This window comes from Hylobates moloch, unplaced genomic scaffold, assembly GCF_009828535.3.
Source record: "Hylobates moloch isolate HMO894 unplaced genomic scaffold, HMol_V3 SCAFFOLD_21, whole genome shotgun sequence".
NCBI classification, from domain to species: Eukaryota; Metazoa; Chordata; class Mammalia; order Primates; family Hylobatidae; genus Hylobates; species Hylobates moloch.
Window position 1 is genome coordinate 16,336,143 of NW_026652296.1, and position 23,826 is coordinate 16,359,968.

General features: G+C 50.6%; 1 protein-coding gene across 5 annotated transcripts in view; it reads right to left on the minus strand.

Moving 5' to 3' along the window:
• Positions 1 to 23,826, minus strand: part of HNF4A (hepatocyte nuclear factor 4 alpha) — a 79,873-nt gene that overhangs the window by 24,809 nt on the left and 31,238 nt on the right. For 2 of the 5 annotated variants that reach the window (XM_032142062.2, XM_032142060.3), the window contains exons 1-3: positions 8,257 to 8,505; positions 3,349 to 3,523; positions 2,108 to 2,202 (exon numbers count right to left, since the gene is read on the minus strand). In XM_032142062.2, coding sequence (XP_031997953.1) covers positions 2,108 to 2,202; positions 3,349 to 3,523; positions 8,257 to 8,371 — 385 coding nt within the window. In that variant the 5' untranslated portion in view covers positions 8,372 to 8,505. Of the gene's footprint in view, positions 1 to 2,107; positions 2,203 to 3,348; positions 3,524 to 7,106; positions 7,198 to 8,242; positions 8,506 to 23,826 lie in introns of those variants that run through there. The other 3 variants (XM_032142061.2, XM_032142059.2, XM_032142064.2) reach the window with 3 other exon arrangements.

A 23,826-nucleotide genomic window follows, 5' to 3' on the forward strand; every position in this document is an offset into this window, starting at 1 on the left:
AGGGCTGCCAACCTCTCTCCCATCTGCCTGTCACAGACCTGAACTTTCACTGTGAGAGAGCCGTTCTCTCAAACACAGTGCCCTCTGGATGACACCTATGAGCAATCAGAGTGCCTAAAATCTTAGGCTTTTGGGATAGCGGAATCACTGACTAATACAATCACAGAAATGTTGGAACCTTAGACTGTAGTTCTCAATCTTTTTCTTGCCTCCAACTGTTCGCACGTGCATCAGGTTCCCATTCATAACCTTTCTCAGTCCACAAAATGGAAGTTGAAGTGGATGAGACAGGCTCAACCCCATTGAAAACTGGGTTTGGGAGAGGAGGGAGGGAGTATTTGCAGCTTGAAAAAGCCCCTCTTGCCCTTGGAGAACCACCGATGTCTGGATGTTAGAATTGCAGCGTTCAGAGCAGGCCTTGGGGACCACCCACTCCTGCATCGGGATCAGCGAGCCCAGATTTTCCAAGACAGCTCATGAGCTCAGACTAAGGTCCCATAAGGATGAGACATAGAAGATATTTCCAAGGGAGGGGGCAGAGAAAACAGGGGGCCAGGAGCAGATACAGGGGAAAGAGCGTCTACCAAAGCCTCCCCTCCCCTCCTTCTCAGTGGGCCCCAGAGCAAGCTGGGGTGTGCTGGGGTGATGGGGGTCAGGGGTGTTTCTACTAAACTAGCAGGACTAGACCAAGGTTTGGCTGTTACGGCACAACTGTGGGCTAGAAGGGAAAGTCTGGGACTAGTCGCAGAGCTGGGAAAGGTTGAGTTTAGAGGAGCAGGAAATGAAGAGATTCGAAAATGAGCTCAAGTTACTTTTTTATTTTTTGAGAGAGAGTCTCGCTGTCTTGCCCAGTCTGGAGTGCAGTGGCATGATCTCGGCTCACTGCAACCGCCTCCTCCTGGGTTCAAATGAGTCTCCTGCCTCAGCCTCCCCAGTAGCTGGGACTACAGGCATGCACCACCAAGCCCAGCTAATTTTTTTGTGTTTTTAGTAGAGACGGGGTTTTACCATGTTGGTCAGGATGGTCTCAAACTCTTGACCTCAAATGATTTGCCCGCCTCGGCCTCCCAAAGTGCTGGGATTACTGGCGTGAGCCACTGCGCCTGGCCTCAAGTTACTTTAAAGCAGTTAAAAGATTTTTGCTTCCCTTGCTTGGGCTAAAAACAATTTTAAATGTCCCTGGTATCTGGAGAGCATAAAATAATAGACAGTGCTGAAGTGTGGTCCAAACAGCAGAAGCTCTGGGACCTCAGATCTTCCAAGGATCAGTTGTGGGTGGGACCTCAGATCTTCCAAAGATCAGTTGTGGGGCCCTAGGCAAGTTGCTTAACCATTGTGGGCCTCAGTTCCTCCATCCACAAAAAGGGAGGAATTGTAATAGGTTCAATGGGCTGGGCTCATTTCATTTTCACGACATTTTCCCATATAGGGTTGTTATGAAAATGAAACGAACCCAACCCATTGAAGTGTGGAAAAAGCCCAGCCCAGTGACTGATCCCTGCTGGTAGCAGGAGGCCTGGCAAGACCTTAATAAATGTGCTCTGGTCTTCTCCTCCTTTGTCCAGCATGGGTCTGGGGTCTTGTTCCCATTTTCTAGAATGTGAAGACTTTGGAGATCACCTGATACCCACGAACGAATACTAAGGGAACTGGGGCATTTGTCCCTGGGACTGGAATCTCAGGCATCGGGCTCCCCTGGCTGTCCCCTTTGTAAAGTTGGGGTAGTGAGAACTCAGATGTTTGCAATGTCATTCTCTATGCTTGTCCTAATGTTCGAAATATTATATTAAACACACACACACACACAGACACACACACACCCCCAACGTGGCTGCTTTGTGGTGGCGCAGACAGGCAGGCAGGGGTGGTGGTTGCTGGGAGCCTGAGGAGCCAAGAGTGGGAGCTTATCTCTCTGAATCTTTCTCAAGACCAAGCCCAGCCGCTCCCTATGGTCAGATTTCCAGGCCCTCCCTCTTCTCAGCCATTAGCCAGTCCCCCTGGGGCCTGCCACTGAGTCATAAAGTGTGGCTACAGTTGTAAATGACTGTCGGGGAGCTGTGGGTGCAGGTGGGGCAGTGGTGGTGGGGCGGGGAGGGCCGAGGCTCACCTTCCTTCTTCATGCCAGCCCGGAAGCATTTCTTGAGCCTGCAGTAGCGGCACTGGTTCCTCTTGTCTTTGTCCACCACGCACTGCCGGCTAAATCTGGGGAGGGCTTTGGATGGTTGGATGGAGAAGACACAACTTCCTCCTCTTAGGACAGAACTAGGGCCCTGGCTATCCAGTTGGCCCCCCAACCTCAGTGCTCTCATCTCTTCATCCCAGGACTTCTCTCTTGAACCCACCAGGAGCTGGAGAAGTGCTATGAACTCTCTAAGAGCCCAGTCCTGTCTTGCTAAACATGGGGAAACTGAGGCTCAGAGAGGCAACATGTGGTCCTGGGTCACTCTGCTGGTTGGTGTTAGAGCTGAGTTGGGAACCTCGACCTCTCGAGTACCAGAGCCCTGCTATTTCCACCGCATCCTATAAAAGCTCAGAACCCATAGCAGGCTCCTGGTTATGGCTCAGAGTTAATACTTGGTTCACATAAGCCTCTCTCTGGAGAGGGATAGGAAGTAGAGGCAGTGCCACACCGCAGTGATGGGTGGGGCCGTGAGTGTTAACCCTGGCTCTGCCAGTGATTCAAGCTGGTTGACCTTGGGCAAATGCCTACCCCTCCAAGCCACAGTTTCCTCCTCTATAAAATGGGAATAACAATAGTAACCATCTCACAGGGGAGTTGACAGGTGAAATGAAGTCATGCACCAATGGGGCACAGTCTTTGTACATGACAAGTGCTCACAATTGACAGCTGCTATGATTTTATTGTTGTCGTTACCCAGAACAGGAGATGCTTTTGAAAGAGGGCTCTCCAAGGCCTTGGGAAGACTTTGGGGGTTGGTGGAAGCCCTTGGGGTAGGTGGAATGGCCTGGGGTCAATCTCCTATTTGTCCCAAAAAAAGCACCAGACTGGAAGACGGGCTCATCTACTGAGGCTTCAGAAGAGGCCTCATGGAATGGGAAAAAGAACAATGGGCTCAAGGGGATGGTTAAATACACACAAAGACTTAGTATGGTGCCTGGCATATGATAAGAGCTCAAAAAACAGCAGCCAGTAGCTTGATGATCAGTAAATGTGGTTCCTAGAATAGATGCTCTTCTTGGATTCACAAAGCCTACAAAACCAGAAGAGCCTTGAAGGCCCTGAAGGGCAGCTGTCTCTGGGACCCACTCACTCAGGGAGAAGACAGACCTTGGGGCCATGAGCCCAAGTGTGCCCATTTCCCAGCTGAAGAAATTGAGGCTCCTCACCTGCAGGAGTACATGTGGTTCTTCCGCACGCTCCTCCGGAAGAAGCCCTTGCAGCCGTCACAGCTCGAGGCGCCGTAGTGTTTGCCTGTGGCCCGGTCCCCGCAGATGGCACACAGGGCGCTGACACCCAGGCTGTTGGGCGCGTTGAGGTTGGTGCCTTCTGAAGGGGACGTGTCTGTGCCAGGAGAGAAGGGAGTGAGGCTTCAGGAAGAACAGAAAGTCAGACATCTAAGGGAGCCTTGCGGGGATCTCTCCAGGGCTTCGGCCTCAGCCAGATCTGGGGGTTGTTCCCATCCATCACCTCCCCACTCAGTGACCTCCTGACTTTTTGGAGCTTCAGTTTCACATCTGTAAACTGGGGCTGGTTGTGACTTCACAGAGTTGTTTCTGAGGGTCTGCGTCTCCCTGTGGTGGAGGCCACGAGCCCCAGCTTTCTCTAGGAAGGCATGAAAACCTGGCCATCTTCTTGGGTGGGAGTCTGCCTCCTAACTGGGGAAGGGGCTGCGGAAGGGAGAAACATTCCCTGCATTCTCCCCAGAACCAGGTCCTGTCCCTCAGTTCTTACCAAGGGACCAGGGCTGGGTGGATCTCAGCTTGCGTGCCCAGGGGGCCTGCAAATTCTCTGAGGAACGAGAAAGACTTGGGTTGAGAACAGTCACACTCATGAGGCCTCCTAGGAGGGTCTGGACACATCTCCCATCCCTCCCATCCCACAGGCAAAAGCTACTGCATCTACACAAATGTGAGGGGGGCCGTAGAGGCAGGTGGAAAGAGGACCTCGGGCTTGGTGCCAGGAGTCCTGGGCACTAGTGCTGATGCTGCCACTAACTTGCCTGTAAACTTGGGCAACTTCCTTTTCCTTGCTTCAATTTCTTCTGGGCCTCACTTTCTCTAACCATAAAAGGGAGCAGTTTGGTCTGATTGTTTCCAAATTCAAAAACATAGCAGCAGCTGAACCCCCTTTTTTTTGTCAGCAAATCTTTCAGCAAAGATAGACCCCTTTGAAGAAGATGACAAATGCAGTGGGTCAGCCCCGGGGTAAATGCAAGCGTGTGTGCCACACAGTCCACACACACGCACACCCGCCACACACAAGCATGCACCCACACACCACACAGTCCCCACACACATGCACACGCATCACACAGTCCACACACGCACACACACCACAGTCCACACACACCACACAGTCCACACACAAGCACACACACACGCACCACACAGTCCACACACACGCACACACCACACACAAGCACACATGCACCACACACACCACAGTCCACACACACCACACAGTCCACATACACGCACACACACCACACATGCAAGCGTGTGTGCCACACAGTCCACACACACGCACACCCGCCACACACAAGCATGCACCCACACACCACACAGTCCCCACACACATGCACACGCATCACACAGTCCACACACACGCACACACCACACACAAGCACACATGCACCACACACACCACAGTCCACACACACCACACAGTCCACATACACGCACACACACCACACACACACACACACATGCACCACACACACCACACAGTCCACACACACGCACACACACCACACATAAACACACACACAATTCACACACACGCACACATACACATCGACAAACACACACATATATGCACACGTGTGTACACATACACACAGTACACACATGAACATACAGAGTTCACACATAAGCACACACACTCCACACACATGCACACACGTGTGCACACACATACACACACGCACACACACAGTCCACACACATTGCACACACTTGCACACAGTCCACACACATGCACACAAACACATCAACACACACATATACAAATGTGTGCACATATACAGTCCACTCATATACATACACATACACACAGTCCACACATACATGCTCACATGCACGAACATACACACACACACATGCGTATTCATAGAAATCCTGAATCCGACCTCGGATTCCTCAGGGGCATCCAGTTAAGACCCGGAGAGGGCCATGCATTGTAGGTAACAGCACAGCCTCTGAAGTCCTTCTGCCCAGGGTTCAATCCCAGCTTGCCCACTTTTTAGCCGTGTGACATTGGTTGTGTTCGTTTACTTCTCCATGCTTTTGTTTCCTCACTTGTAAAATGGGGAAGGTGATATTCCCCTAGGTTTGTTATGGGGATTCGGTGAATTCTCATATGTGTATGTGAAGTGCTTGGCACATAGTGAGCACTATATCAGTGTTCATGAAATAAAAACTTTGCTGCATAGGAAAACTCTCGGAGCAGAGGACTTCCAGGCTCCTTGCACAAGCAGACACTGCCGCATCTCATTTCTGCCACCGCAGACTCCCAGGTGTCCCCAGAAGTGTGGCCCCCTCCACTTGGTGAATTATTCCCGGAGATGGGGATAATTGTTAAGCCACGTGGGTGCCCTTTCTCCCTCGGTCTCTCCTCCCCCGACCCCCGGGGAGAGCTGACCCCACAGTTCCTGGCCATTCAGCAGGAGGCTGGGGAAGTAGCTCCCACCTCTGGGGCAGGATGAGCTGGGGGCTGTCAGCTCCATCATCTCCCCTCTGCGGTCAGCCGAGCACCTCCATTCCGCAGGTGAGGACACTGAGGCTTAGAGGGGACAAGTGGCTTCCTGGTGTCATCGCACTGCTTGCTGTGAAGCAGAGCCATAGGTTTATGGTCCAGGCTTGCTGGGCTACTGCAGCCAGTGCCGCACGTGTTGAGGTGTCTGCTGGGGCCTCTAATGAACAAGGAGTCCCCAGGGCTGTTGCTCCATTGGGTGGGGAGTGGGGTGGGGGGAATATCCTTGGAGCCTTTGAGCCACCAGCCCAGGATGTTCTCAACACACTTCAGAGGACAACTTCACATAACCCCAACGCAGACCCCTTCCGACTCCAGTGAGGAATGTGGGGACCCTGCTTACAGATGCTCAGAGCCCTTGAGATGACCCATGTTGGGGCCAGGCCCTTTACCAGGGCTAAGCACCCAGGCACCTTATCTTATTTATCCTCTGGCCAGCCCTGGGAAGCAGACACTATCATTTATTCCCATTTTATAGATGAGGAAACTGAGGCTCAGAGAGGAAATTGCCTTGCCACATTCACACAGGTTGGAAGGATCTGTGCCGGATTTGAGCCCAGATCTTTCTGGTTCCAGAGCTGGAGATGGTCTTGTCTTTGGGACTCCCAGTTCAGGGGCTTGGCCTCTGCCTCAGGAGCACACAGTTCCTGGGCTTGGAAAAAGTGATGGGGGCAGGGAGCAGCCCAGGGCAGGGCAGTGGTCCTCGTGGGGCCACACAACACTCCACCTAGTGCAGCAGCAACTTGTTTGCTATCTCTGGTGTGTTTTTGCCTTGTGCTCCTCGCATGGTCCTCAGACAGACCTAAAAGCCAGCCAGCCAGCAGGCCTGGGGGAATGAAGCCCGTTTTGTAGAAGACACAGAAGCCAGGAGAGGGGAGGTGACATGCCCAAGGTCACACAGTGACTGGATGGCAGGGGCAGGCAAGCACCTGCTGAGCTGACAACAGGCAGTGCCCAGCAGCTGCCTCCTCGCTCTAGCTGAGCTGACCACAAGATTCCAGACCTCAGCTGGAGCTGCAGCCTGATACTGGCTGAGTGGCTCCAAGACACAGAAGGAAGCAGGGTGGCAGGCTGACCTCAGCCAGCTGCCTGCCCCCTCTCCTCTGAAGCTGGCCTGGGACCGATGGGGCTCTTCCCTCCAGGAGGGGTTTCCAGGCCTGCTCTTCCCCCCTACCTCCCTGTGGAGAGCTGTCCACCCCTCCAGATATGCTCCAGTGATGTCGGAGGGGATGCCTCAATCTGGAGAGACACACCGGCAACAGAATCTGCTCAGAGACAAACGGACATGTTGCTGATGTGAATCTCACTTGGAGAGTGGCAACAACAGAGTCCTGCACTTGGGTCTGTGCAATCGTGCACACCAGAGACCGCTGACCCCCGCCCGCAGTACAGGGGACTGCATATATACACAGCAGGTACAAATATGGGCACACGACAAAACGCCCATACAGGATAAAGATGCAGGAAGAACAGGGCACTCCAACAGGTCCACATGCACAAACACATGTGCTCTATGACCCGCACACACAGCACACATGTACAAACATCCACAGACACACGTACACACACATAGTCACTTACATACATAAGCAAGATCAACACGGGCACCTCCTAAGACACAAATACAGACCCACTTAATGAATACAAAGGAAAATAGACCCAGAACTCACACACAGAGACAAATGAACACCCATATGCAAATGGGTTCCTAAAGGCATCACCCCACCCATACAACCTACATGGAAATTCACGATCACATATGAACGCACACACCACACACACAGTGCTGAGTTGGCTTCGTAGTTAGCAAAACTTCCCTGAGAGCTCCATTTTCCCTAAGTGCCAATTTCCCTAGGAAAGTCCCAAAGACATCGAGAAATGCAGTTATGTCTCCAACCACCATCTCCAGGGATACAACATCCCTTGCCGTCTCTGAACCTAGGCCCAAGGGGTTCACAAAGGGGCCGTGCTGGGCTGAATCGCTGGAGCTGGGCACCAAGGGGGAGCTCACCATCACGTCACTATGCCAAGCGCCAAGCAGAGCCATTGTGAGGCAGTGAGGACTGGAAGGGCCTGGGAGGAATAGCCGGGATCGACTTTGGCTGGAAATTGGCCCTTGCAGGCCTCCCTTCACCCGGAATGCCTGTGATCACTGTACCTGGGGCACATGGGCTTCATTGGCAACACCTGTGCTGGCCTGTAGGCCCAACCTACCATTTTCTATCATTCTCCTCCCACCCCAAAGTTGAGTGCCAAAGATCTGCTCCTGGACCCAGGCACACCTGCCCCCACTGGCACACCGGGGCACACCTGCCCCCACCTACCATTGCCCATCGTCAACACCTGCACATTCTCAAATTCCAGGGTGGTGTAGGCTGGGTCCAGTGCAGCACTGTAGTCGGCCATGTCCATGTCGACGAGGGTTTTGGAGAGTCGCATTCTCCCTGCCTCCACGCCGCGGCCACCTGCCCTGCCCTGGGCGCCCACCCTGAAGGCCCCCGCCCTCCGCCCTCCCACTGCCTCCTCCCAGTGCCCTCTCTGCCTTCCTTTCAAACCGTCCTCTGGGAAGATCTGCTGGGAGTCTCGGCCTAGCCTCTGTGAAGGGGTGGAGGCTCTGCTGGGGAGGGGTGGGGGTTAATGGTTAATCGGTCCCCCGCCAGTGGATAGGCTGGGCGGGGCTGCAGGGATTTGGCTGTTTGTTGGTTTCTGGCTGACACCCGGGGTGCTAATTACAACTGCTGGGGCCCTAACTCACCGATGTTCAGTTATCAATTGTACAAGGCAAGAATCATGACTCACGGGCACTCATTTGACCCTTGACTCACCCACCCCTCCAAGCCATTGTCACCCCAAGTCAGGCATTCTAACTGATACGATCAGGCACTGACAGCCTACCTCTGAGATCCCCTAATTCAATAACTTCCCAAATCATTGACTTCTACCATCAATGCTTTTGCAGAGATAAGGCTGCTCCATGGCCCATGATTTAGAAACCTAAATCCCAGGCCCCAGATGCCAATCTTCTGGATCCTTGTTCTGGGAGCTCCCTTCCAGTTCCCCCGCAGTTTCCTGGTTCCCCTGGGAGCGGAATGGACTGGAAGTTTGGGAGGGCCAGATTCACCTCCAATTCCCCGCCACTGCTCCCTATGATCCCACCCTGCCCCTCACCAGCTCCCACAGCTCCCAGTGTTTCTGGCCCAGGCTGGCTCCATCTCGGATTTTCCCGTCACATTCTCCTGTTTCCCTTACCCCCACCCCCTCCCACAGCAGGCAGAGACCTGGATTTACATTCAGGCGCCTACCATCTACAAACTGGGAACTTGGGTAAATGATTCTCCTCTCTGAGCCTCAGTTTCCTTCCCTGTAAAATGTACAATCAACCTCAAAATGTGGTTTGAGAAGGAAATGAGATGGCATAAATCAAGCACCAAGTGGGGCCTGGTAGACATCCATCCTCTTCCTCCTTCCTCTCCCTGTTTTGTATCCCCCTTTCCATCCCCCTGTTTCTCTCCACCCATCTCCTACCTTCAGAGTGGGCTTTGTGGGGGTATTGCCAGTGCAGTCACAGGCAGCCCAACCCTTAGAAAGTTCTGGTGCCTGGTTCAGTGCTCTGTTGTGGTTGTTTTAAAATTCATCATGACTTTTGAACAAGGGATTGTGCATTTTTGTTTTGGATGGGGCCCTGAAAATTACACAGCTGGTCCTGGCTGTCTGAAGCTCATGGTGTCTGTTCTTCTCACTCCCTCCAGCCCTCATTGCTTTCTGTGCAGACATTTTCAAGGGCTGCCACTCAATCTGGGAAAGTAAAGTCTTGATGTAGAAGGCAGAGAGTGAGGGCAGAGGAAGGAAAGCCTGAGACTTGGGAGGCCTGGGAGCCTGTCCGCCGCTGGCTGGAAGGGCAGGTTGGAGGGACTCGGTGACACCTGTGAGCAAGAGTGGGCGAATCAGTGGGAGCACCAATTAATGAGTGAGTGTGTGGGGGAACTGATGAGTGGGTGAATTAGGAGTGAGTGACTTAGAGACAGGGTAAATTAATGAGTGAGTTGAGTGAATGCATGAATTGAGTGAGTGAATGTACGAATGAGAGGGTAAATTACTGAGTAAGTGAGCAAATGGGTGGGTGAATTAATGAGTGAATGGGTGGGTGAATTAATGAGTGAATGGGTGAGTGAATTAATGAGTGAGTGAATGAGTGAATGTGTGGGCGAATTAATGAGTGAGAAAATTGGGAGTCAGGGCATGTGTGTTTGAGTGGTATGAGGAGGCATCTCCATGTTCTTCCCACTGCTAGAAGCCCTTTCTCTGCCCTGCTTAGTAGCTTTATTCTGCCCACTTGATCTGACCTCTGAAGCTGAGATGAATGGGGAGTGCTATTGCCTGCAGGGAAAGGGGAGAGGGAGCAACTGTTGTGGAGGACAAGAGAGGCTAGATTTGGTGTCAGGAGACCTGGGTTTAGGAACTAGCTCAGTCACTATTCCAATAACTTTATTTACATCGTCTCTTCTCAGGGCTTCAGTTTCTCCCTCTGTAACATGGAAAGATGATCCTGGCTCAGTTTTCTGTTGGCCAGGACGAGACTCTGAGGGAGGGAGCAAGAGGCAGCCCCCTGCAACCCACACTTTGAGATTTGATAAGGGGCTGAAACAGACCAAATACCGGTGGGTTCCTCCCATGCCTACTCCAGGAATATCTGATCTGGCTCCACCGGCCTTGGGGGCAGTGCAGAGGTGGGCAGAAACGGAAGATCTGACTAAGGGGCAAACACAGAAGAGATGTGGAGGGCAGCTCCAGGAAGAGCCCTCAGGGGCCAAGCCCAGGCCTCTGCCACCTGCCTGACACCTATGGCAGGCCACAGGCACAGCTACTCCCTACACAACCCAGCAATACATGGCCTCTTCCACTTTGAGGCACAGTTCCACATTGCTTAAAGGGGAATGTGATCAATGTCATGTCAGAATTTCATTGACAACAAAAATAACGATACATTTTTCTATAGATGACATATTAGATTCAATTAAATAAGGTCTATGATCAACCAAGATCAACCACACCATGCCACAGCCATGACCCGTTATATCCAAGAGCTACTAGGTGGACAGCCTTCAAATGAAGAGCTATTAGATACATGAACCACGACATACCTGACTTATCAAATGCAAAATCTGCATGACTGCCTAGGAGGCACGTTCTAGATTCACATCCCACCACATTATAACCTACCCCATAAGTAAATCTATCCACTCATCACTGTAAATTGCATAATCTATTACATACATGATTCATTCCACCCTTAGCCAACGCCAAACAATATCTTCTAGATACACATTCCTCATATAAATGACGCACCACCAATAAGATCTGCTGGCTCTGTGACCTCAGGCAAGCTATTATTTCTTTTGTTCTTGTTGTTCATTGTTACTACATAGTTTATTTAAACCAAGCTATGATAATACAGCTGCCCAGAATCTTTGTGGATTACAGATGCAAAGTAACCGATGTGTCCTTGCACCTATAGTTCAGTAATAGACAGACAAGTCAGTTACATTTACCAAGTACAGAGAACTGAATACACATAACATTATACATCCATCTTTTTGCTTTGTATTTCCATTTTAAACATACGTATGTTACAACTTTACATTTTAAATACGACTCCATGTATTTTGTGACAATGGCTAGGAACGCAATGATCCCATGCCCCTGAAATAAGCACACTTTGGTCTGCAATGCAGAATGTTTCCACTGGGGTACCAAACAAACCCTTAACACATAACAGACAAAAAATCCTTAAAAATCAGATTTAATATAATGTTCTTCATGTTAGATAAGGAGAAAGAATGGGAAGTGGAAAAGGAAGACACTGGGGCACTTTAAATGTACAGTGTCTTGAGATCTTGAAAGTTTCAGGCCGGGCACAGTGGCTCACACCTGTAATCCTAGCATCTTGGGAGGCCAAGGCAGGCGGATCACCTGAGGTCAGGAGTTCAAGACCAGCCTGGCCAACATGGAGAAACCCTGTCTCTACTAAAAATACAAAAATCAAAAATTAGCCAGGCATGGTGGCATGCCCCTGCAGTCCAGGCTACTTGGGAGGCTGAGGCAGGAGAATCGCTTGAACCCGGGAGGTGGAAGCTGCAGTGAGCCAAGATTGTGCCACTGCACCTGGGTGACAGAGCAAGACTCTGTTTAAAAAAAAAAAAAAAGAATGTTTTATTCAAGGGATGAAGAGATGTTGGTTCATGGGTACAAAAATAAATGAGATAGAAGGAATAAGATCTAGTTCTTATAGCACAGTAGGGCGATTATAGTTAACAATAATTTATTGTATATTTCAAAATAGCTGGAAGAGAAGATCTGAAATGTACCCAACACAAAGAAATGATAAATGTTTGAGGTGATGGATATCCTAAATACTTTGCATTGTATGCATGTATCAAAATACATGTGCTCCATACATATGTACAATTATTATGTATCAATTATAAAAAGTTTCATTCCCTTTCTCCAAGGGAATTTTTTTAACTAATGGAAAAAAGCAACTTCATAACGCCCTCCAATGAGGAAGAACATTATCCTGACAATGCTTAGATGCTTTCATATGAGCACATAATAAATACAGGAAGTCACAGAGCAAACGTCACAGTATTGGTTTGGTTTTTATTTCTATGCTTATAAAAAATATTAAGCTTCTTTCTGTGGACTGAGTGGGTGTTAACTTGTGGGTGTTGGTCTCTGGTGCCTGTATACCAGTGACTATTTATATTCCAAGCCCAGGGCCAGCTGTCTGTACAAGACAAGTTTTTATTTCGAAGCCTTGGTTACTCCTTCTGTACAATGGGTCTAACTTGTCGTTTGTCGTGAAGATTAAATGAGGGAGTAGATAAGGTTCTTAGCCTCCCTTCCCCCTGACCTCTCTTCAGTGGAATAAACCACAGACCTTGTGGTCAGATAGATCTGGGTTAAAATCCAGGCAGTGCCAATGTACCAAACTCTGTGATCTCAACATCTACCTTTCTCAGCCTTAGTTTCAGCATCAGAAAAATTGGGTTAATACCTTCTTTGTAGGGATGGTTCAAGCATTAAATGACCAGGTGTAGGCACACAGTACAACAGTAGCAATTACTGTCATTGGTCATTGACTCCATGACACACTGGCCACATAATCAGTCGGAATCAGGACCCCTGCTCAGGACAGCTCCAGGTACCGCACGCCCAGCCATGAACAGGCACTGGCCTCAATGCCATCAATTTAGCAGCCATTCTTTACCTCTGCTCACCTGCTGTCAGGCCCCAGCTCAAGAGGCAGCAGATTCCAGAGGACAGCAGAGGACCTCAGAGCCCACCGAGAGACCCAGTTGAGACAGGAAGGGATTGCCCTGGGCAGCCTGCAGCCGGGGAGGCATGTATAGGGAGCTTGTACCTCTGCTGTGGACGGTGGTAAGGCAGCTGCCACTACAAACCACATTGTTTTTCTTTTACATTATAATAAGGTCTAATGTTTACAGAGAAATTTTGTGCTAGCCCTGGTACTAAAAACCTTCTAGTCTTCTCATATTATCTGCCTATTGAGATAGGGGCTATTGTCATCCCCATTTTAGAGATGACAAAATTGAGGCTCAGAGAGGTGAAGTGACTTTCCCGAAGCCACACAGCTCGTAAGGGAGGGGCTGTCGTTTGAACCCGAGTCTGCCTCCAGAGCTTGAGGGCTTCACCCCTCTATGCACTGTCTGGATCATGACTCCCAGAATCCCAGAAAGGACTTCAGAATTCTAAGGCACTGGAGCTGGTGGTTTCACTGCCTCAGTCTTGCAGGGGAACTCAAGGACCTGAGAAGTAAAGCACCTTATCCCGGGGCTTAGGCAGGTTCAGGGGCATCCTCCACACGCCTGGCCACCCCAGGGCTGCCCGGCATCTTCGCTTCCCCTTGGTGCTCACCACACCATTATCTCCTATCTTCTCTTCCCCACCCACCACTCCAGGAGCGGTGCAGAGAAAACTGGGACTTATCAAGACAAAGAACAAAAGTCGTGGAGGAAAGAAGCCAAGAGCCATCTCTACTCTGGGGTAGGGCCCTTCAGTTTTGCCCCTTTGAAATTTCAAATTCCAGTTTGTGGACAAAGTCCTAACTATCTCACAATATAGGTCCCCAACCACTGACCAAACTCCAGTCCAGGCAGCCACCAGCTGGCCTGGTCTTGCTGTTTCCTTTAGCGGCTTCCAAGGTCCAGGGACAGGGGGTCCGGGCCACCAAGAGGCTGTGCCAGGCTGTCCCTGCAGCCACAGCCACCCCACTGGACCCCTGCCTTCCATCCGAGAGGACAGCCCTCTTCCTGGAGCTGGGATCTGACGCTTGCTGATACCAACGGCAGATACCAGGTAGGTCCCCTCCCTTTCTCTTCCTTGGGCTCCTAAAATGCCACTCATACCACCCTCTGCACTCGGCACAGGCCACTGTGGCTTAATCAAATCAGGCACCCACAAAGCTTCAAGACTGGAAAAGATGCCTTGGCTAACCCACCCATTTAGTGGACGGAAACACTGAGGCCGTCAGGGGAGTGGCAGCTGGCCACAGACTGAACCATAGACTTGGGGCCCAGACCTGGGGCCCCTCGTGGAGTCTCAGAGGGCGAAAGGGACTTGCTCAAGGCCACGCAGCGGTGGTGGGGGAGCTTTGTCTTAACAATGAGCACTTTCTACTTCATCACAGACCATGAGTGGCATTGTGTTTGTTCACCCAATGATGGGTGGCCACTGGCTCGTCACAGGAGTATTTCCGAGAGGAAGATGAGGGAGCTTGGGGCTGAAGGCCAGTGGGTTTGGAAGGAAGCAACATTCATGTGGTTAACTGATAACTGGGCCCCATCCCTGGGCCTCCTTCCTCCCTCCCTGTCCTCAGCCTGATTAAGACCAACTTACCCAGCTGCTAATCATTGCTGAGCCTGTTGATTTTGCCTTAAAAAATTAACTGGGCATGAGTTTGCGGTTTTCCTCACCCCTAACCCTGAAAAGGCCTGGGTGGGCAGGAGGCCTCGAGGGTTATGCAAGAGGCTGCTGGCCTCCCAACGCATAGCCCACGGCCACCTCGGCTGCTCTCCAAAGAGGAGGCTTTGCTCAAGAGTCAACAGTCTGCTTGTTCCCCCTGTGCTGGGTCCTAAGCAAATTTGCTCTGTTACCAAAGAGAGATAAAGGCAGCTGGGGGAGAGCTTTCCAAACAGGGACGGGAAGCGGCAGCTTTGAGCTTGGGGTTCTAGAACTCTGCAGTGTCAGAGCCAGGAGAATCTTCAGGAGGATGTGGGCTGAGGCTTTTCAGGCTGGGTTCCGAGGCTCCCAGGAGCCAAGGGTATGCATCCACAGGCCCAGCTTCAACCGGCGACTCCCTTTTACATGTAATCTTAATATTTTATTTGAGGGTTGGAAAACCACTGATCCAGCCCCATCCCCTCACTGCACAGATGGGGAGATGGAGATCAGAGGGGGAAGTGACTTGTCCAAGGACAGAAGGTCACCTCGGGTATTCAGGGGCTCCAGCCAGCATGGGAATGAATGGTGGGCTCTCTGTGGACCCGAGCAATGTCTTGAAGGATATTGGTGAACAAGACGGCTCTGCAAATGCCTTGCCATGCCGTTCTCCCCCTCCTCCCAGGGCTGGCTGGAAGCAGAGAGATGCCTGAGAGCCATTGGAAGACCCAAGTCAGGGGAATGCACATGGCTGTGTGTCCCATGGGCCCTGTGAGGATGTGACCAGCAGCCATGCACTGCAAACCAGAGACTACGTTATAATCCATCTCAGCCACGTCCTGTCTCTGGAGGCATCAGCACTTTGGAAGGCTGAGATGGGAGGATTACTTGAGCCCAAGCGTTTGAGACCAGCCTGGGCAACATAGTGAGACCCTGTGTCTATTTTTTAAAAAGACTTTTTAAAATTAAAGACAGATGCCCAGTCCCTATCACGAAAAAGACTCAGAGCCCTGCCTTGACTCTCTCCACCTCTCCCAGCCTCAGTTTCTTCACCTGTAAATTGGGAATTATAATACCTAACTTCCAGGGTTGTCATGAAAATGAAATGGAGCAAAATATACACATTGATCATCATGGCCACTGGATATGCAGCTGTTTTAGGAGCTTTGCATGTGTTACTTCCTGGATCCTCCCAGCCACTGTGGGAGGTAGGCAATGTTTTTCACCATCATTTTGCACACCAGAGGCACAGGCAGGTTGAGCCATATACCCATGCTCACACAGCTGATGAGAAACAAGAAGTAGAATTGGAACTTGGGCAGTCTGTCTCTAGAGTCCGTGCCTCTAACTCCAGGGCTACCCTTCCCTTCCAGGGATGCCAGTGAGAGATGGCCAGGAGAACGGCAGAGAGCAGGGCACTGTGGGAGATGCTGACTGTAAGGCTCTGGAGGTAGGGCAGAGAGTATGGTCTGGAGAATGATCAGGAAGGAAGCCAGGAGGACTTGGATCTGTGTGGGTGGGGCCTCTCTGCGGCTGCCTCTTGCCAGGTGGCTTATGACATCTGGGCCGAGGGTGTTGTTCTCCTCCTGTTTATGTTCATCCCTCCTGTTTATATTCCTGAATTTATCTGCAGGGGTGACCTTGGGAATTAGATGCGGCCTTCCTGGCCCTTGTGGGGCCTGAAGGCTGATGGGAGCCCCTGCCTGACCCAGACTCTGGTTTGGGGAGTGAGGGCTGAGCCCACATCCCAGAAGCCACCCTTGGTCTCCCGATACTCTTGTTCTGAGGGGCCCCAGGGATTTGCCAGGTCACTAAGGTGAAGTGTTTGGAAGTCCTGAGGCTCAGGCCAGAGTTACTAGTCTGTACAGTTGTGCAGGTTGCTCACTGCACAAAGGTTCTCCAGCCAAGAAGGCAAGTAGGGATGGAAATCCAGCCCTTATTCCACTTGCCAAGCGAAGCGCCCATGGAGCTCTGCCTGCCCAGAGTGGGGTGCCTTTTTCTTATTTGCCCTAGGGCATCATGTGAGCTGCTGGGTGCCCTGCCAGCTCTGGTTCCAGCCACTGTGTGTCCTTGGGCAAGGTCATTTCCCTCCCTGGCCTTGGTTTCCCATTGGAGAAGTTTTGTCTAACAAAGCAGAGACTCAACTCTGAAGATGAAATAGAATCATCTGAAACCTTTAAAATATACAGATGTTGGCTGAACACGGTGGCTTACACTTGTAATCCTAGCACTTTGGGAAGCTGAGATGGGAGGATTACTTGAGCCCAGGAGTTTGAGACCAGCCTGGGCAACATAGTGAGACCCTGTGTCTATTTTTTAAAAAGACTTTTTAAAATTAAAGACAGATGCCCAGTCCCTATCACAGACCAATGATCGAATCTTGGGGTAGGGGTGGGGAGGTGCCAGGCATCTATATTTTTGTGCAGCCAATATTGAGACCCACTGTAGGGGGGCTTCAAATTTGAAGCTGGAAGGCCTTCGATGGCACCCTAGTTCTATCACTTACTGCAACTTACTAGTCAAAACCTCAGTGAGGTTCAGTTTTCCCATCTGTAAAGTGGGAATGATGATCATTTCCTCACAAAATCAAAATGCCAATTAAATGAGATAATGTTCAGACAGTGCTTGGCACCGTGTTCCCCAGGTAGGGAGCTCCTAATTCTTGCTACCAAGACTATTATTGTTGTTATTGGCAATTTGACGTTGACAAAATAAAGGGCCTTTCTAGGTCAAGGATTCGGTGACTTGAAGACAGGCCTCCTCTGTTCCTTTGAGTCCGTTTCTAGTACCTGGGTCTAACTCTTGGCTGCACACCGGTCATATTATTGAGGTATGTGTTATTATTATTATTTTAATATTTTACTTAATTTGTGAACATCTTTACATTTAGTTTTGAATTGGTGCTACATTCACACGGTTCAGAATCAAAACATAAAAGGTGTGAAGTGAGAAGTCTTGCTTCCAGCTCTGTCTCCTGTTCACCTGTTCTCCCTGACTTCCTCACTATGGGGGACCACATCCCTTACAGATGTATCTGCCAAGATTTCTTTATACAGACCAGACAGCACGTAAGATCATACATGAGTAGCCTCTGCTCTTACACTGTTCTGTATCTTGTTTGGTTCATTTAGTATCGCAACCTGGAGATGTTTCCATAGCAGCTGAGAGCAAGCTCTGAGGAAGGAAGGGTGATTGTCTCCCATCACAGGTGAGGAAACTGAGGCTCAGAGAAGGAACATCATTTTCCCAGTGAGCCAAGGCAATGATGTTAGACCCATCTCTAGCTGGCTCCAGAGCCGGTGTTTATGCGCCTGCACTGATATGGCCTTCCACGAAGCCCGGCCCAGAGAGCTTGGGAGTCTGGTTACATCTCTCCCACGCAGGCCTGGCCTTCTCAGGACAAGAGGTGAGGAGGGGAACTGTCAGGGTCCTCACTGTGTCTGGACCCAGAAATCCCAAAGAGAGGATGAAGTGTGGAACAAAGGATGTCCCAAGTCATCCAGATAGGGACCCAGTGGGAAGGTGTCCCCTGGATGGAACAGTGGGGGCCTGGTGGCTGTGCCCGCCAGCACTGGAGAACCTGCCAGGAACTCTCTGCCAGCCTCAGGTGGTGCGGGTGGCAGGGGAAGTCAGGAGGAGGATGAGAGGCAGGGAGGGAAGCATGGCTGATGAGACAAGCTCTGGGTGAGGGGATGGAGGGGACCCCATGCCTGGAGCTCAGGAAGGAGGATTTGGAGTTCAAGGCGGAAGTGGCAATGAGATTTTAACCGATTGTTTTCTGCTCAGGGAACTTCAGGGTTCCCTCTGGATTCTTGACCTGCTTCAGTTTGCTGACTCACTGGCTTTGGGCAAGTCATTTTCCCTCTCTGTGCCTCAGTTTCCCCAACTGCCAAATAGGAGAGATAAGAGATCTGGTCTTTAGGCAGCCTTGGAGTACCCCTAATACTCTACGGGGCTCCTCTCACCTTGTTGAGGTCGTCTGGATCCTCCTTCTCTGATCGGAACGTCATTCACCCATCAGGGCCCTGGACGTTCCTGGGTTAGGGGATGAGAGTACAAATCCTCCACATTGCTCCCAGCCTGGAATCCTCCCCCTTGGTCCTGTGTCTCTCTCCTACCATCCCATCCTTCCTTCCAGGCAGATGTGGAGTCAGGACCATACCTGGTGGGTCCCGGGGGAAGCCCTGGCCCCAGTCCGACATCCTCCTCCTGCTGCTATGGGGTCCCGCACAGTGCACAACCTCTTCATCCTTGAGGGAGCTCCTGCTGGCCCCCCTCGGCACCCCAGACCCTGTGAGGGCCGCGGGGCAGAGTTAATCCCTTAATACTGGTCACAATGAGATTTCAGGGATGGTGGGAGGCGGTCTCCATGGAAACTGCAGACCTGTCCAGGATCCATGCAAGGAATTAGCCCCAGGGCTCTGCAAGGGGCTCCTAGAGAGCCAACCCCAATAGGAATGGGAGACGCAGTGGTCTGGACTCCTGGGTCCTGCTCTGGCCCTCCTGTTGTCTCTCTGGAGGGCTTGGAAAAAAACCGTAACTCTTGCATTGCTTCAGTATTCTGCTCAACTGGACAGAGCCAGATTCACAGGGAGAGCCCTGTCACCTTTCTGAGCCTGTTTCTCCAACCCCCTATTGGCGCTGTAATCCTTAACCCAGTGGCTTTTCTAGAAGAGTGCAGACTTCAGAATCTGCCAGACCTGAGCTTGAAACTCAGCTTTTCCCTCTACGACTGTAAATTTAGCCGAGGCATGTCACTTCTCTGAGCCTCAGCTTCCTCATCTGTATGATGGGCACAATAATAGAAACATGGCATCCCTCTTGTGCTGGCTGGTGGGTGGTAACACCCAGTGAATGAGAGTCTCCTTCTCACCTCTTCCTGACTGCCCCGCCCATACTGCACATTTGCCCTCCCCAGCCACCTGCAGCTTCCAGAACCCCGTGGTCTCAAGCAGAGAGCTGTCACACTTCTTTCTTTGCTTTCTCATCCTCCAAGTCCCATCTTAGTCATGTTCCTCCGGGAAACAGAACGCCGGGGTCCTCCTCTGTCCCCCTACAGCTCCCAAAGCTTTACATCTTCATAGTTCAGTCAGATGGTAGTTAGACTGGTTGTCTGCCTCCTCCATTGGACTGTGTGCCATCTACCGTTGTATTCCCAGGACCCATTTGATATAAATAGGCTGGATGGATAACTGAGTGAACGAAGGAAGGAAATCGTCCATCGAAACATTCAACATTTATTCAGCACCTTCCGCATGCATCGTTGCGGGTGATGGAGATGCAGCAGTGAAGACCATGGGCAAAATATTCCCCTCAGAGGGTTGCAGATGAGCAAATAAAAATACAGGATGCCCAGTCAAATGTGAATTTAAGATACACAAGGAATACTTTGTTAGTATGAGCGTGTCCCAAATAATGCATGGGACCTACTTATACTCTTAAAATGTGCTGTTCATCTCACACTCAGATGAAACTGGGTGTCCTGTGTTGTGTCGGGCAACCCTACACCCTCCCTCACAGAGCTTGCATTTTGGTGGAGAGGCGGGTTGCAGACATAAGCAAGTAAATAAATGAAAAACGAAATCAATTACGAACAGTGGTTAAGTGCAGGGAAGACGCACAGCGCGATGTGATAGCACCTGGGGATGGGCAGGGGGCGATCCCCTGAGCTAGTGGCCTTTGCCTGCACAGGTCATTTTAGCTCCAATGAGATGCCGATTTGCAAAAGTTCTTTGAGGATCTTAAAGGGCACGGTGGAGGCTGCTAAACTTGAGAGAAGGGCTCTGAGGAGGGCAAGGGGCGCACCTGAGGGAGTGGGGCTGCTAAGTCTCACTTGATAGACTCTACAGTTTTGCAACTTGGATCCGGGCCTTCACAAACCTTCGCGAACCCGCAGCCCCACCCCTTGGGTCAGCCAATGTCTTCTGTGGGGCTGGGAGCCAGGGGAAGAGGCCAAAGGAACTGTGCAGAGAAGCGTAGCCACCCGGGCCACAGTTGGGAGCTCTGACACCGTTTCCCGCCCCACCTCATCCCGCAGTTGCCCCAGGGCGCAGGGCAAGGCTGGCACCGCGCTGGGCCGGAGGGCGTCCCGGAGGAGGCGGCCAAGACTCTCCGCAGTGCTGCGCTTTGCGCTTCCCGGGCTCCTCCTCGTGGCCAATGCAGGAACTGGTGTTCAGAAACTTAAATAGCCTTAGGGACTTCACCAATCACAGCAATCCCGCCAATCACAGCAATCCCGCCAATCACAGGCCCAGACGCACTATGTTTCTCCAAATCCAGAGGGTGCCTGCTCGGTTCGATCAATCACAGCTCATTGGGTTTAGTTACGTAGACGAACATCTCCCCATCACACACCAGCACATGGCCACTGCAGCAATCAGAACGTTAGATTTTAAAACCAGTTCCCAGGGTGGCAGCTGCTGCCCTTCCACCACCTACTAAACTTCTGTTCCCAGCACCTTGTTCCAATGTACAGAGGTCTTTGAGGAAGGTTCCAGGCTTTGTGCTGCTTCCTTGTGGAAGCCGATGTTAGCATGTATGGGGCATTTATAATGATATTACTATCATTAAATGTCATCCCCATTATAAAAATTAAGGTAGGCAGGGCGTGATGGTGAGTGCCTGTAATTCCAGCACTTTGGGAGGCCAAGGCGGGAGGATCGCTGGAGCCCAGGAGTTGGAGGCTGCAGTGAGCCATGATCGCGCCACTGCACTCCAGCCTGGGTGATAGAGTGAGACTCTGTCTCAATTTAAAAAAAAATTAATGTGTGGATATAGGAGTGTGGAAAAATTATAACCTTTGGGTTAGACACACCTGGAGCCCATATGCTATCTTTGTGAAGTAGGACAACTCACTTCCCCTTCCTCAGTCGTCAAAAGAGAATGACAGTCATATCTATATGTCATATATCATCACCCATCTTCTCTCAGTTATTCAAGCCAACATCTTGCAAGTCACAGTCTTTGTGCTGTGTTTCTCATGCCTTCCAGTTCATCAGAAAATCCACTTCTTGCCACCCTCCAAACAGAACCTAGATTTTTCATCTTTCCATCTCCACCCCAGCCAACCTTATGCATCATCTCTTGAGGTCTGCAAAAGTCTTTTCACTTCTTCTCTCTCTCTTTTTTTTTTTTTTTTTTTTAACCTGCCAGGGTTGGGGAGGGGATCTCCCCTCACTCCACCCCCCGCCTCCCCTCTGCCTGCCTCTGCCCCATTCCTTCACTTCTTTTTCTCCTGTGGCTTCCCTGCCCCCTACTCTTCACTCAGGGGCCAAGGGTGATCTTGTACAAATGTACATTGGCTCAGATCCTCTTCTACTTAAATTTTTATGACTTCCTATGCATTTATAACAAAACTCATGCAACTCCTGCTTTACACTGTGAGGCCATGCACACTCTTGTTTTTATATCCCTCCATCTCCCACCTCATTTCATTCCACTTGCCCCCACCCCTATCAGCAGCAGGCACACTAGCCGTTTTTACAGTTTTTCTTTCCTGTCTTGGGGGCCTTTGCACATACTTTCCCCTCTGCCTGGAATACTTCTTTTTCTTTTTTTTAAGGTGAAGTTTCGCTCTTGTCACTCAGGCTGGAGAGCAATGGCACGATCTCGGCTTGCTGCAACCTCCACCTCCTGGGTTCAAGCAATTCTCCTGCCTCAGCCTCCTGAGTAGCTGGGATTACAGGTGCCCGCCACCACACCCGGCTAATTTTTTGTATTTTTAGTAGAGATGGGGTTTCACCATGTTGGCCAGGCTGATCTCAAATTCCTGACCTCGGGCGATCCACCCACCTCGGCCTCCGAAAGTGCTGGGATTACAGGCATGAGCCACCACACCCGGCCTGGAGTATATTTTAGTAAGTGTTTAATGGATATTTGTTGGATGAATGACTGAAAAGGTCTTTCAAGAGGAACTGACAGTGATGTAAACTTCAAGTGCTCGGTGTGTAACAGGTATTCAATGAAAAGGATTCTATGCATACAGTAGACATTTTGGAAAGTAAAATAAAAATTGAAGATTTAAAAATCACATGTGCTCCAACATTTAGAAAGGTTCAAACTCTTAATTGCTAACCAGGGTTTCTTGACCTCAGCACTAATGACATTTGGGCTAGAGAATTCTTTGTCATGGGGACTGTCCCGTACATTGTCCCTGGCAGCATGTCTGGCCTCTAGCCACTAGATGTCAGCAGCACTTTCTCCTACCCTCAAGGTGTGATAACCAAAACTATCTCCAGACATTTATAAATGTCCCTTGGGGGTTGAAATTATCTCCACTGAGAACCACTGTGCTGGGCTTCTACCCTTACAAGAAATTTTCTCTCAGTCATTCAATGCTTCTCAAATCTTGGTGTCCATAAGAATCATCTGGGGCCATTATTAAAAATTCAGATGCCAGCTGGGTGAGGTGGCTCACACCTGTAATCCTAGCACTTTGGGAGGCCGAGGCAGGCGGATCACTTGAGGTCCGGAGTTTAAGACCAGCCTGACCCACATGGTGAAACCTCATCTCTACTAAAAATACAAAATTAGCTGAGCGTGGTAGTACATGCCTGTAATCCCAGCTACTTGGGAGGCTGAGACAGGAGAATCACTTAAACTCATGAGGCACAGGTTGTGGTGAGCCAGGATCGTGCCATTGCACTCCAGCCTGGTTAACAAGAGCAAAACTCCGTCTCAAAAAAAAAATGATGGTGATCCTGTAACCACTATTGGAGGCTGAGGCAGGAGAGCGTTGAAACTGGAGGTGGAGGTTCTTGGAGGAAATCGCACTGGCGAGACCATGCCTTAAAAAAACAACAACAAAAAAATCAGATGCCTGGGGTCCTACCTCCAGTACCAGGATCAACAGTGGGCCTAGTCATCAGATTTAAAAAAAAAAATTTTTTTTAATAGATAGACGTGGGGCATGGTGGCTCACACCTGTAATCCCAACA